Raw genomic sequence first — 15,691 nt, forward strand, 5'->3', positions numbered from 1 at the left:
GATACGGTGCTTCACAGGACAGCCTCCAGCATTATAGACAGAGACAAAAAAAAAAAAAGCATTCAGTAACTCTGCCTCCTCTTTATTTTCTGTCACCAGGGCACCCACCTCATTCATCAGTGGGCCCACATTGACTCTAGTGTTAGTTTTTATCTGCAATGTATTTGAAGAAGCTCTTTCTGTTGTCATTGAGCCCTCTTGCAAGGTTTAATTCTGAGGAGATAAAAGCTTTGGGACATCTGAAAAAAAAGTGGAAGAGTCTGTCTGGATAGAGAGAGACGAGCACAAAGGTCAGAGGTAAAAGTAATGCTTTTTGGCTTCACATTACCCATTTCAAGCTTCTTCAAGAATAATCCTAAGTCAAACTGAAACAGAAAAAGCTTGCAGTATAACATACTGTGAAGAACAATTTCATTCCACAGCCTAACTGCTATAGGAGAGCAACTTTTTGTGTGGCCAGCCTATAGAAAACTGCAATATATACTGAAGGGTTCCTTTCACAAGGGAAAGGATCTAGAGCCATCCTGGGCAGTGGCAAAAGTGGTAACAGTCCTATCAGAGCCTCACATATCATCCAATTCTCTACATTCAGTCTAGCTTTGCATTGTTCAAAACAGTTCTTTGGTACTGAATGATGGACCAGGCCTAGGAATAAAGTTGCTTGATCCTTTCATTTAAAAAACAAACAAAAAAGACAACCAAACCCAACAAACAAAAACCCACTTGACTTGTGCAAGTTCCCTGTGAGCACTGGAAAGGGCCTGTCTACCAGCAAGGAACACTGTGAGCCCACACTCACCTCGGCAGAAGTCCATTAGTATCAGCACTTCCCAAACATCACCACTGCTTACTGAGTTGATACTGGAATCAATGTATCCGACAATGTTCTTATGGCCAGACAGATCCCGCTGCAAGGTACATATATTCAAAGCATAAGACAGCCATATAGAATGAGTAGCACTTTGATCTACAATGCACAGCTTTCCTAGTTCTTTCCCTGCCAAGCTTTTGCCACTTTGAATTAATCATTGCATACAACTCGATCAAATCGAAGGTCTATCTCTACCTGTTCTCCTTCCAGAAGGAGCTGAGACAAACAACAGAGAACCAACCAACCTATTGAACTAACTTATTCAGGGGTCAGTAAGTCCAGATTTTTGGATGTTCCCTTGGATGGCCCAGGCCAAGCTCACTGCAACTGCTCCTCCTCTATATAGGGGGGGGAAACAAAGCAGATGTTTTGCAGTGGCTGTGTACAATGCATGTTTTGCTTACTTTTCTCCTCTCCTTCCTCTCTCTTCCACTAAAAAACATTATCACAAATCTTTGCATGCTTAAAAACCACTCAGGTAATTAAAAAAACAAAAGTTAGCTTGGTTTTAGAAGTACCTTATTTTACACGCCTTGATGGATTAAAGCACAAGTTCTCATACTGTTGACTTACCTATGACATGCTGAATATGCAGGGAAGTCATTTTTGTGACTGCCAGAGTTACAGACATTTTCAGGTGTGACAGCCACTCCCATGCTGTGCTCAGCTTTACCAGCAAAAGAAATCTAGATTTTGCTGGTAACATTTTGCTCTCCTCAGTAATTCTGCAGTGCTGCAGAAAGCTAACTTTAAAATGCTTCTTTACTGCACAAAAGCTAGGAAATAAAATTTCCTTTTACTGATGTACTTGTTTTTCACAAAGATTAGTGCTTATGATAAGATTCAATATGAGAGTGAGCATGTCAGAAGGACACTTCTTGCATTTGCTTCCCAGGTTAGCCACACATTTCAAAGAGACACCAAAAAGATAGAGACAATGGAAAGCACTGGCAATTAAAATCCAAGTAAACAAGCTTTGTGAGCACAGTTAAAACCTTTGATGTAAGATCTAATCTCAACCTTTCCCATGTAGCATTAGCTATGGTGATGACAAAGTATGCCCCAAAACCTCACTGCACTATCTCACAAAATCCAGAAGTTAGCTTTGAAGGTATTAACCTAATTAAAAGCTACTTTAAAAAAAAAACTCCGAATTGCTACAGGTAAGAGCTTCTGATAAGAAGTCTATCCCAAACAAATACTTCACATTATCAATTAGCAGAATGCATATTTTCTATTTTCTCCACCACTTCAGTTACTTAAAACATTCATTTATACCTTGCAAATACAATTTCAAAAGTGGCACTTCCCACATTCATTATGCTCCGAGCAAGACTAACCAAATCCATTTAGATCTCAACTTTTTATCTGTTCAGAGATTAATAATTGTTTAAAACAACTACTAAAATAGCTATCCTATTACCTAATGCCTTGCATCCAATAATCTACAGAAACAAGCCAAGGCAATAACTACCCCACACATACTGGTTTCAACCCATCAGCTCCACCAATACTGATATGGCCCTCATCCTAAACCAAAAGATTAGAAGCTGTTGTGACAAATTCATCTTGGCATGGAAGTCTTCCATTTGCGTAGTGATTTGAGTTCAGAAACTGCTGTATCAGAATTATTAGCCTTCGAGATGAAATCTAGAAGAGAAACACCCCCAACCACACACACTTCTTCAGCTCTTCCCTTTCCCACCAAGTCTGGTGTTGACATAGAAGATTTTTAATCCCCTCCTTTTCCTGAGATTCCCTCTGCCTTTTCAGCTGCTGTGTTTTTCTTGACCACTAAAACAATTTAGGTTTTAAACAATTCAATCTAATATTTTTCACATAGCTGTGCAACTCTAAGAGCTGGGTCTTTCTAGAAGAATGACAATTTTACTAACACCCACAGTTTGTGATGCAACACTACACAGCTCGAAGGCAGAAGGTGACCGGGCTCTCACGACATTCCCCTCCTAGTCAGGGTCCCCACCACAAAGTGTTGACTTACCATGATTTGGATTTCTCTTTTGCAGACTTGCAAGTCGTATTCGTTATTGACATACATCCGCTTCAGGGCACATTTCATCCCATTGTTAGTCCTCACAAGAAACACTATTGCAAATCCACCTGCAGAAAACATAAAGTTATCCCATTCAGTACAAAAGAAACTTCTCAGTTCTTGTTTCCAACCCTCGTCCTTGCCTCCACCTGCCTTCGGAGTACAGTCAGAAGAGGGAAGACACACCACAGCTACTAACAGCATCATGGTGGCAGCACCCCTTACATCTCCATAGCTGCAGAGACTCCAGCTCTGCATAGACATTTAACATCTCAGTAATAACAAGCAATTACACTGGTTCTTGTCCTGTCAGACAGTCCTTCATTGCTCCACCAATTTCCACTACAATGCAGAAAGATGAAGTATAAACAGCAACACCGCCTTGGACAGAAATCAGAGCTCCAGATCATTTAATGAATTACTAAAGGCCTGAATATAAAAGGCTCCTCAACTTTTGAAGCATCTAAGTTGCACAAACCAGCTTGGTAATGTAAGAAACAGAAGAAATCTATCTCCCACACATGATTTGATGTTAGTGCTTTTAAAAGAAGGACAGAACAAGAAAAAAAAATAATTCATTTTGTGGTCCACCAAGAAATCACCAAGAGTAGTGATTCTATAAAAACTCAGTCACGTCCCAAAGAGCTCCCATTTACAGGGTTTGAGCCTTAAAATGATTCTTACCATATCCCATTCTTTAAAGGCTGCCAGAAACCACCTGATCAACAATACATACATGATTAGATTTGACATGTTTGTACGTAATTATTACTAATGGTTATTTGGCACTCAGATAAGCTCCATTCTGTCATATAAAATTCAACAAGCAAAACAAACCCCATTTCTGTAAGACTTAGTGTTACAATATATTGCATTTGACAACACCAATCTTGCAACAACTGGTGCTTACAAGCTGTTCACAAATCAGATACAGCCAAAAGGCCCATTGAAGCTTTTACTAGAACTGGAATTTGTTTTTACTAAGAAAAGATCGAAAAGGAACAAATGAACAGGCAACACTGCTACGTTCAAAGTACAGCCCTCCTCACTGACCAACAAATGGGTTGGACACTCCAAAGCCCATCTTCCAAAACAAGCATAGAAGAGTTGCGTGCAGATAACGTACATCCATGCCAGGGCTGCTAAACGGCGATCTCTTAGTAAAGGACTTCGTTTTGCATGTCATAATTTGTCATGGGAACCAGACCCAGTGGGTTTTCCAGGGAAGCCTCGCTGACTTTTAGGAGCAGAGGTAATGCAGAGCTGCCCCAGAGAAACTGCAAAAAGATGTCACTGGTGTGTGGGGAGAGGCAAGTGGGAAGATCTCAATTCAGGTTCTTAAAGAACTGTAACCAGTCTGTAAAATGGATATTCAAATTCAGAAAAATGGGACATGGCCCTGGGACACAGAAAGCCATACACATGCTGCTCAGTCCTGCTAGAGAGGGTTGAAAACCCTTGTAGCTCTGGAGGGCCTAATTTCTTTGCTCAAATTCAGACACAAAAATAACCCTGTCTCTCTCCCTTAAGCTGCTTCAAGTTGAGCATCTCAAATTACACGTCATTTTTAAGAACTCCTAAACCTGCAGCCTTTTTGTCCTATCCTGGTCACATTTGTCTCATTCCTGGGGAACAAATCTGCACATTGCACTGTGCTATCTTTAGCCCAATGGATGTCTATGCTGAAGAAAGCAAGACAGCATGCAACGGATTCCACACACACACCTTATAGCCTGTAATGGAGCTGTAAGAAATAAGGAACTCATAATCAGCATCACTTTCCCACCTTCTTAAAATATCACACTTTTAAAAATCATCGGAGAGATCAGGTTTGGGCTTTTTTTTTCTGTATAATATTTCTATGGACCATAGAAATTCTAGGGAAAACACTGTTTTTAGTTTTATTACAGAGCCTCAGTCACCATCAAAATGTTTAGTGAATCACAAGACCTGTGTTTATTTTAAAATGAGAAACTCTGAAGTTGTCCACCAGAAGCCTCCCCTCCTCTCCAGGGGCTCATTTCTCTTCTCACAGCTCCTCCCGCCAGGCCAGGAGGCCAGCAGGACACCCTCTCTCTGCTCACTGTACCACGCTCAGCAGACAAGAACACATGCTGAGCAGCAGCAAAAATAGATCAATTGACACTTTATTTTTTAAAAAAAAAAACAAAAACTACAGATCCACTAAATTCAAGGACCATCTTGTTCTAAATATTTGCTTCAGCTGAGGTGGGGCTGGTAACTCTTCACACCAGCCACAGATCTCATCAGCAGAGTGTTGTGCAAGGTACCTTTCCTCTACTCTGGATCCTGTACTAATTAACCACTGCACTCCTAGAGCACCCTTTCTAGGATATGTACATCATGCAGGTTTTCTTACAAGCAAACAGGGCCAACTGGCAAAGGAAACTACAGCCTCTGCAACAGAGATAAACCACCCCAACAGCTCAAAGAAAAGAGAAATTAAGAATTAAAAAATACTTTCTGATACAGGCCTGCAACACCAGCATATTGGGACCTGACAGAAATATGGCCTGGAGCATCTTCCAAGTGGAGCAAGCAAGAGCTGCATACATCAGGTGGAACTGCTCCCAAGGAAGATGGCTGCAGAGTTTGCTGAGAAGTTGGCGTGCATCTGATGTTCCTACACAAGTCAAAGGAAAATTACCTTCTTGTGTCCTTCTCTTCCTTATCTTCAACTCCTGAAAACTTCAGCTGACACCACCACAAATGGAAGCTGTTCAAAATCATTTAACTTATTTTGCCTGCAAACACACCTACCAATTTGGTTACTTTATTATTAAACTCCCACTGACAGCTGATTAAATCATGGCAATTTTGCTACTAGTAAAAGCAGCATGCTTCTCTCCAGAGAAAACAAGTATTGATTTAATCAGGCTACATATAGCAATTTTTATACAGGAACCTACAGTAAGCATCTGTGCTATATGAGATGCAAGACTTGATGATCCACATCCATTCAAGAGAGGATGTCTAAGTTTTACTTTCTAAGCAACTATTATGTCCTCTGCTCCAATTGCCTTAGTTAAAATAGGGCATAATACTCCCTCCAAGTAACAGTTAACAGCCCAATTTTTTGCTGTACCCGGATGTAGTCCAGAAAGGCACAGCAACATCAAGAACATCTAACTTCCCTCAGGTAGCCACTGCACATTTTAAAATCTGAGAAGGTGTGGAAAATGCCACCTCAATTTGAATTCCTCAGCATTTATTACACCTTCTGCTGCTAATTGGCTTCAGCACCATCAGCCTTGTATGCAGAGAGCAGGACTGCAAAGCACTCAGCAAAAAGGCAGGAGGATGAATGAAGCAGAAAGGGAGAGAGAAGTTCAAATAACAGCAACTGCTTGCTGCATTGCTCATACACAAACAGCTTCAAGGAAAACAAGATCGAAGTCCGTTTGCAGGACATTTGGAATAATTTTGTGAAGGTCGAGCACCTCCAGACTGGCTTCTGTACTCCCACAGCAACAACTTCCTTGGTAAGCAGCAGGCACAAGAAGCAGCTCACCTCTCAGCAAAGTATGACAGAGAGCAGGAGGACCCAGCAGATGGCTGAAACCTTCACCTGGCAGCGTCACAGAGCCCCAGGCAGCGCGGCTGCTCAGCACAGCCCAGGAAGGCACCAAGCAATCAAGCACCCGGACCGCAGCCCACACTGCCTTGGGAAGACTTTGAATGGACTTAAGAGTTTTCTCTCACCTACCACACAGCGTTACTCTGTCGACGAGAGATTTGTTCGCAGAAGCTGATGGGCATCCTCTCCTGCGGGCTGCAGCACTGAGGCCAGGTGCTGCCCGGCTCCTGCTGGCTGCCAGGGAGACGTGCTCACTGCTGCGCTGAACACGCATGTTTTGCTTACACCACTCACACAGCATTTAACTGAACTTGGATGTTTTTTTCAGAACAACATTAAAACTAGTACATTTTAGCTACTACCTTGTGAACTCCCCACTGTTTATCCCTTCCCCTTGCACAATACCTATCTGTACCATCACCACCCCAGATGCCTCAGCTCCCAGGGTCTCAGACCACAACCAGCTTCTTCCTGGTTTATCCCAGTCCAACCCCCAATTTTGCTAAATCTGGACAAAGATAAAAGGAAATAGATCAGAGGCAAATTGACAAGCACTTATTATGAGGCACCACCAGATGCACATTACAGGAACATTAAACTTCTATTCTCGGTGACCAGCAAGCAAGACAACCCTTTCAACAGCCAGAAACTGCCAGCTGTAATGCAATGCGCCAGCTCCAGTACAACACACAGACACACCAGGATTTATGCCCAAGCCAGCAAAGGTCAGCTCAAGAGCCTCTGCTGCCTCAGGTGTAGTCAGAAAGCTGTGCTGCACAAGACCATGGTCACACAACAGCACAGCTTGGAAGCAAAGAAACCCAGGCACTAGGAACACCCTCGCATCTTCCCAGGTAGAGCTTTTTTCCAGTACAGGTATGGAAAGGGAAAGACAAGGGACTAATTTGCACTTCGGATGCAATACAGCAAATAAATCCAGAGAGAAAAACAAAAAAATAAGCCTGAAAGTCAGTTCAGAGGACAGTTTTCCATTACATTCCCAAACAAGTGCCTGTGACTAAGAGTTATAAAGGACATGAAATTTTTCCTGCACAAGGCAGCAGAAGCTAAAATAAAGTGCTCATTCTAAGAGACAAAAAGTTATTTATATGCCCCTCTTAAGGCATACTAATACTGTTGAGCAGGCAGTAAACAGTCAGTGTTGCAATCACCATCACCTCAGAGCTGGCAACAGCCACAAGTACCTCGGGAAACATCACTGCCGGCCACACTTCAGCCTGCAGCTGCCACCACAGCAGCACAGGAATGCAGCTCTCTCACTATGCACTCCTTGCCTGACTGTTGCTACTAACTGGTTCTAGGATAAGCTGAAAAAAAAGGGAAACTCCAATTATCCCCAGTCAATACAGATGCCAGAGCATTTTTCCATGTAGGCTTGTGTCAGCGTACTGGCTGGTTTCCAGCACTGGCCGTCATTTTTTCTGCCCTTCTGTAATTCCAGCAGGATGCAGAACTCTTCACAGCTAGGCAAGCACTTCTGAACTAGGTAAAACCAGCTGCAAAAGCTGCACGTGATCCCCTCTCTTAGCTCCTCACAGGAGTGGAGCGAGGTAATAAGATAGCATTGCTGCATTTAAGTAATTCAAGCATACTGGACTAAAAGCTCCCACAACCAGCACTCCACAGCAGCCAGCAATGCCTATCTAAAAACAAGCACAAGATATTACTTCCCAGCAAGCTGCACGAACTAATCCTATGGTGAGGAAATTGAGAGAAATTTGTTGCTCTCTCCATCACCCTTTTGTGACAGGCTCTTCCAGAGCTGCCTTTCACTGGTGAACACAACTGAGTTGAGCTCAGTGAGCACTGCTAGAGCGGACAGCTGCGTAGCATTGAACGCTGCCCCCCTTACCCTGATGAACACGACTGCCCTCTGGCACTGCCTGCGTCTGCTGGACAAGCAGGTCCACCTTGTCCTTGTCGGTCTGGCACAACGCTGCTGGTGATGGTGGGGAAAGCCATCAGAAATGGTTTGCCCCGAGGGCCCCCTCCTACCAGCACCTTACTGTATCTCCCCACACAATTGCTTACCCAGCTGTTTGAGCTCCATTAAGTTCTGCTGCTCCACCTTCTCTCACACCCTTTCAGGTAACTACCTCAACAGCAGAGAAGGAAACAAGGCAGTACCGCTGCTAGATTTTGTGCCTGTCAGACAACAGGCCCCCACAACAAGCCTCATGGCACTCATGCTGAGCCAATGAAAGCACGTGTAACCCAGCAAAACCCTCTGCAGCTGACGGCTTTGGAAGCACCAGTTCGACAGATCTCTTCACCGGGGTTAATCAGAGCCCAGAAGACTGGTCAGACTCTGCCCTGTACACATGAACTGAAAGCAGGTGAGATTTCACAGAGCACACAGGACCAAAGCCCCTTTCACTAGCCACTGGTGAAGCACACAGCATTTTCCACGTTGCCTGGCTATGCTGATCCTCCACTAGGAGCCATCAGATAAGCTGCAAAACCAGAAATAGCTTCACCCAAACACTATCAGGCAGGATACCTATTTTTTTTTTTTTTTTTTTTTTTTTTTACAACCCACACAGAATGTGCCTCCCAAAGACATGAAAACAGCAACAAGACGTGTAGCATGATGATCTCCTACATGCACGTTTGAGCTCTGCAGTAACAGCGAAAAACACCTCCATGGCACAGATAAGCATTCCCTGCACAAACAGTTTAAAGTTTTGTCTTAGATCACAACCTCTATATCTCTTTCCAAGGCCATGCTTGATAATCCAAAGAAGAAAAGTTTGAGAAGGAAGAATCACTCCTCTTTTCAGTTAAGGCAGGCAAGTCAGCAGGCCTGAAGGAGCCAACTATCTCACCATTAATTCCACCTCTAAAAATCACTGCTTCATTTTGAATTTTCTCCGCTGCCCTTCTACAAACAAATTAACAATATCAGGAACTGTGGGAGTTCCAGATAAACGTCCTGGTTGCCACTAAAAACTTTATTCTTCAAGGGTGAAATTCTTTTCTGAGCAGGACAAACAATGCATGTGGTTTTCCACCAAACTGTTTCCAGCCTTCTGTGTTTTAGCTTTATCTCATCCACCTCAAAGCTGTGTGTTCAGGACAGCCCACAGTGCTTTAGTATTGAAGATAAAGGGACAGCCAAGTACTTTGCAGATGTCCCCAACAACTGTCCCAGGAAAATTTCATCTCCAGGGACAGCCAGCAAGGCACTTTAAGCCCTGATTATGCCAGCAGATACTTCATTATAAGTGCTTTGCCGAACCAGGCACAAAGTCACTCCTTATTTGCACAATCCAAATGCTTATCGATTCTAACCAATCAAGAATTATGTCATATTTTGCCTTATCTCACAAGCCAGAAGAACTTCCTTGGCATTTACTTTCTTAAGTACAAGAGGCAAGCCCAATATCCTCCCACCCCCTGGTCAGAATGCTGTGATCCGTTTACAGGAAAACCGTATCGACTCTCTTTGATTAGGGTGTTTCTAACTTCACCATTCCCAAAGACTTAATAAAACATAGTTCCCAGCACTTCTTTTTCCATGGCTGCAGCCACAACACACAGATACAGCATTACCCTTTACTAGACAGCATCACTTGGCAACCCCAGAGCCATTTTCTCTTTGCTGCTGTACTGGGAAAGCCACCCTGTACACCTCCAACACCTCTCTTCACCTGGGATAGCATGCTGCTGTTTAACACAACAGATGTTTTCCTCCATTTGTATATACGCAACAGTCATTCTTGGTCATGAAGTACCGAAGTACCAGGGCATCATTTCCATGAACAAAGATAGCTTCAGCAAACCTTCACTTTGGAATCACTTATCCTTCACTATAAATAAAAAAGGCCAAGAAAAATAGTTTGGACAAAGTTTGGCAATACTACCATCTGTAATTATTTTAGACAACAGCCAAGTTCAGCCAACGCTAGCATCAAGCTCTGCAAGCACATCAAGGAAAAGCACTCCAATGTACCAGTACTTCTCTCCTGCAGCTCTCAGTGCTAGTTTTCAAGAATGAACAGTCTCAGTTCTCCCCACCTATAAAGCAAGGATAAAGACGGACAAGTGACTCATCTGACAAGATGACAAGACAAAAAACACACAAGGTCCCCTAAAATACTCTCCTGAGACATGCATTAGGGGTGCTAAGCCACAGAGACAGTCAGAGAAACCTCCCATTACTTCTAGAAAGCATCAAATCTTTGTGACAAGCTCTGCTGTCAAAAGGAGGCTCAGCCAGCACTGCCTGTAGAAGCCACAACACTCGATCCCAAGAATATGATGATAATGGGGAGGAAAGCTTAGGAAATAGTCTCTTACTGATCATGTCTTGTGTGATCTTGCATTATCCTCCACACATATTTGCAAATTTATCTTTATACAGACTTTTAATTTTAACTGTAGTTCCACTACTCAGCTGTGTTAGGCACTACTTTTGTCAGTATTAATCTGCACTACTATATTTTCTGCTATCTTTTATTCCACTCTTTCATTGCCCAGCAGAAGGGTATTAAAATAGGTATCATCTCAAATACCATTTTTCCCCTTTGGATACAACTTCTTCATCAGTTCTGAGCTCTTTGTTTTCAGGACAGGATATTTCACCCCAAAATAAGTTTTGTGTTCTAATATTACCTGTTTTTATTTAAAAATCCTCCCACAAACTGGGATCGGTATTGCGAAGTGCTCTGCCCTTGATACATAACAGGGAATTGGAACAGTCAGGATACACTGCACATTATTCTTCTGCTTTATCAATCATCTACAATGCCCTTAGAGTTACAGAGTGATGCCAGCATTAACATCTTTAAATAAGTCATTTAAAAAAAAAAAAAAACCAACAAAAACACAACCACCCCCTCAGGACTTGTTTTTAAAGTCTTTCGAGGTTTAGTTAAGAAGCCACAGTGATGAGTCAGGCTTTGTGTCAGGGCATAATGCTCAAGATCACTGCTGTATCACTGGTCAAAGAAAGTCCAGAAGATACTCATAAATCCCGGATTTGCTGATTTCAACCTGGAACGTTCTCTCTGCTCCCACTTCCCTGAGATGGAGACTGTCAGAAACACAAGCAATTTGCAAATATGTCTTCTTTGCCTCACATCCTGGTCTTTTACAGGACTAATGCAGGAGAGCCTAGGATTAACAAAAAAGGCAAAAAAAAAATAAAAATAGTACCTGAGCAAAGAACACGCAAGTCAGTATAAGAACACACGGGTTATGGCAGCAGTAGAAAGCAAAGGCATGCTTACACAGCTCACATCACAGACATCTGCCTTGCAGAAAAGAGCCCTTGGGGGCCATTTCCAGAAAGCAGATTTGCGCTGTAAGATTTGCTTTGGCACCTCCAGGTGTTCAACCAGAGAAAGGCCAGAAAAAAAAACCCTGACTACAGCCACTTGCAGTAAGGCAGTGACACCAGCCCGCTCCCCATCTCCTCCCAGCTGCTGCTGGGAAACTGCTGCTGGCACAGGCAGCAGCACATGGCTGTGGGCAGCATCAGCTGCTTGCTGCTGTCCCCAGGGTGCTCCTTTGTTTTTTCCTCCTCAAACAGCTGAGGACTTCGACGTCGCCCGGCTTCTAGCAACAGATTCGGGTACCAGCAGAGTTGGCAACATCAATCCTTTCAGACACAGGCCTTCCAGGGCACACCCTCAGAGCTAAGCTCCCTTCTTCTCTGCATACAATGCACTTCAGCAGGGTTTTTGCAGGAAAGTAGCATACCTGCTAAACAGACCTACGCTGGCAACAAGACAGAACAACCCCCTGATATCCAATACACAGTTCAAGTCAATAGGATCAGCAGGTCCTATAAAAGACCTCCTGTTGTTCTGTCACCCTAGCTGGACTGGACCAGAAAACCCTCTCAACACCCCTTGGGTATGGCACAACATATTACTAACAGGAAGACACATTTGCAGAGGTTTCCTGGTTCTACCACATATCGCAAAGGGCCCTGACTCTAGACAAGAATCTAGTCTTAGAAGTGAACATTAAATCTGTTACTCACAAACTTTCTTCAGTCTGTTTTAAGATTAACCACAGATACAGTCCAATAGTGTTTCCTACACCCTCTGCTTTTCCAGGAGACAGTAGGAGTTAATTTACTACTATGAGTCTGCAGACAAAGAGCATTTCAGTTTTCCCTGCGTGAAAACTTCAGGCTTGTTGCAGTTAAGCAGATAACTGCAGGATCACTAGGGTGGCCTCAAATATTCTCTTTTTTATGGTCATCTCCACCTCAGCAGCATCCAAAACAGTGAGCACTTGAGGCCGTCAAACTTCTTTCCAGCGGTTTCACAGCTTTATGACTAACATAAGTTTGCATAAAAAAGAGGAGTTTATTCTTGCCCCAATGAGAACCAGAGAAGTTGAATACAGGTAGGCCAACAATTACAAGATTAATGGACAAGGTAGGCTGTCACCAACTTTCACTTCACTGTCTCCAAATTGCAATAGGATCAGAGAATGGTTGGAAGGAACTTTAAAAGATCATTTAACTCCAAGCCCACTGCCATGGGCAGGAACATCTCCCACTAGATCAGGTTGTCCAAAGCCCCATCCAGCCTGGCCTTGAGCAATTCCAGGGATAGGGCATCCACAACTTCTGTTACAGTGCCACAACCCTCATAGGACAGAATTTCTTCCTTATACCTAATCTAAACCTACTCCCCTTTATTTTCAAGCTATTACTCCTTCTCCTATCACCACAGTCCCTGACAAGAGTCCCTCCCCAGCCTTCCTGCAGCCCCCTTTAGGGGCCAGCAGGCCACTCTAAGGTCTCCCCAGAGCCTTCTCTTCTCCATGCTGGACAAGCCCATCTCCCTCAGCCTGTCTTCACAACAGAGGTGCTGCAGCCCCTCGATCATCCTCGTGGGCTCCTCTGGATTCCTTCTAATACTTCCATGTCCTTCTTGTGCTGGGGGCCTCGGAGCTCCAGGGGGGGTCTCACGAGAGCAGCACAGAGAGGGACAATCCCCTTCATCCCTCCCCTGCTGCCCACACTGCTTTCGATGCAGCCCAGGACATGGCTGGCGTTGTGGGCTGCAAGTACACATTGCTGGTTCATGTAAAGCTTCTTGTCAACCAGCACCCCCAGGTCCTTCTACTTAGTGCTGCTCTCAATCCATTATCTACCCAGCCTGTGCTTGTACTTGGGAATGCCCAGGCCCAGATGCAGGACCTTGCACTTGGCCTTGTTGGACCTACCTCATGAAATTTGCACAGGCCCACCTCGAAGTCTGTCCAGGTTCCTCTGGATGACATCCCTTCCCTCCAGCGTGTCGACCGCACCACCCAGCTTGGTGTCATCGGCACAGTTGCTGAGGGTGCACTTAATTTCACTGTCCACATCACTGACAAAGATGTTACAGCACCAGTCACAATACCGACCCCTGAGGAACACCACTCATTACTGATCTTCACCTGAACATTGAGCTGTCAGCCACCACTCTTGGATTGCAACTCTCCAGCCAATTCCCTACCCACCAAATGGTTCATCCATCAAATCCATGCCTCTCCAATTTAGAGACAAGGATATCACGGGGGACAGTGCCAAATACTTTGCACAAGTCCAGGTATATTCTTCCAGTTGTTCTTCCTCTATCTACCAATGCTGTTACCCTGTCACAGAAGACCACCAGATTTGTCCGGCACGATGTGCCCTTAGTGAAGCTATGCTGGCTGTCACCAATCACCTTCTTATTTTCCATGTGCCTTAGCCAAGTTTCCAGGAGGATCTGCTCCATGATCTTGCCAGTCACAGAGGTGAGACTGGCTGGCCTGTAGTTCCCTGTCCTTCCTTTCTTCCCTTTTTAAAATGGGCATTATGTTTCCCCTTGAAAGTTCAGCAGGAACTTCACCAGACTCCCACAACTTCTCAAATATGATGGATGGTGGCTTAGCAACTACATCCACCAGTTCCCTCAGGACCAAAGATATATCTCATCAGGCCCCACTGATGTCTGCACCTTCAGGTTCCTTGGATGGTCTTGATCCTGATCTTCTCCTACACTGCGTAGTTCATCATTCTCCCAGTCCCTGCTCTTGCCTTCTGGGGCCTGGGCCATGTGGCTGGAGCTCTTGCTGGTAAAGACTTTGGCAAAAAAAAGTCAGTCTTCACTGACTTGTAATTTTTTCCACTTACCAAGATGCTGGTAAGTAACACAGGCCTGCCTCAGCAGAACAAGAAGGCCCTAGGTCGCCACACCACACCGGCACAGGATTGCACCCGACTCAGTCTCCTGCTTGGAGGCAGGGCTGGCAATGTCAACAGTCACTCCTGACCATCCATCTAACCCCCCTCTTTAACCACTCTATTTATACATTCTCTGCATGCTTCTGAGCAGTTATTCCTGGGGTGCTGTTACCATCACCACCAGGAAGTCTCACCAAGCTCTCCACTGACTTGATTTCAGCCCCTGCTTCTTACCCGACACTCCACAGATATTAACAACCTACTGCCAGCCTTTTCTCCAGGACACCTGCAAAGATGGAGGTATGGTACCCAGCAGGTCTCTTCTGGATTACCTAGCACGAAGACTAAAGACACGAAGCAGTGCTGGTTGTATTAATGCTCTCCTTTGTGTTTGTATTTTGATGGTTTATTACTACATGTTGAAGTGTCATTCATTGTGACACGTGGGGTTTGGAATTTAATTAATACCCATGACTCACTCTCTCACCCAGTTCCATAATCCTTTGGTTGCACTAGGGTGTTTACATGCTATTTTACATCCTTAAGTGAAGATACTTCACCCTCAGGTTGTGCACACAGAAAACACATAGCCTATCCTAGAGTCACAGGCTTGCATCATGTCTCAGGAGTACATGAATGTAATTGGTGTTTGTTTCCCATGATCCAGGCTACAAAATTAGGTTTCTCTTTACCTAGGCTAAGCTGCATCAACCAACTGCAAGCTCAAGCACAAAGTAGTGATAGGGTGTGCTCAGTTACCAGCTGAAACAGAACAGGCTGGCAGAGAAAAATTCACAACCCTACATTTGACTTGAACAATTTTCTTAAGGTGGCCATGAAAATAGAGGGGTGAAACACGGGACACCACACAGAAAACAGAACAAGCAGTAAGTAGTCTCTGTAGAACCAGGAAGACCAGGCTCCTTTAACTCCAAGCAGCACGCGTGTGCCTGTGTTTTAAACACCAGAGTT

At 44.2% G+C, this 15,691-nt stretch overlaps 1 protein-coding gene across 4 annotated transcripts in view; it reads right to left on the reverse strand.

Annotated features, from left to right (window-relative positions):
* AAK1 (AP2 associated kinase 1) overlaps window positions 1-15,691 on the reverse strand; it is an 87,005-nt gene that overhangs the window by 56,191 nt on the left and 15,123 nt on the right. For 3 of the 4 annotated variants that reach the window (XM_032204077.1, XM_032204076.1, XM_032204079.1), the window contains exons 3-4: window positions 2,874-2,992; window positions 800-908 (exon numbers count right to left, since the gene is read on the reverse strand). In XM_032204077.1, coding sequence (XP_032059968.1) covers window positions 800-908; window positions 2,874-2,992 — 228 coding nt within the window. Of the gene's footprint in view, window positions 1-799; window positions 909-2,873; window positions 2,999-8,537; window positions 8,545-15,691 lie in introns of all 4 variants that reach the window. The other variant, XM_032204078.1, reaches the window with a different exon arrangement.

Source organism: Aythya fuligula, chromosome 27 (genome assembly GCF_009819795.1).
Source record: "Aythya fuligula isolate bAytFul2 chromosome 27, bAytFul2.pri, whole genome shotgun sequence".
Classification (NCBI taxonomy): domain Eukaryota; kingdom Metazoa; phylum Chordata; class Aves; order Anseriformes; family Anatidae; genus Aythya; species Aythya fuligula.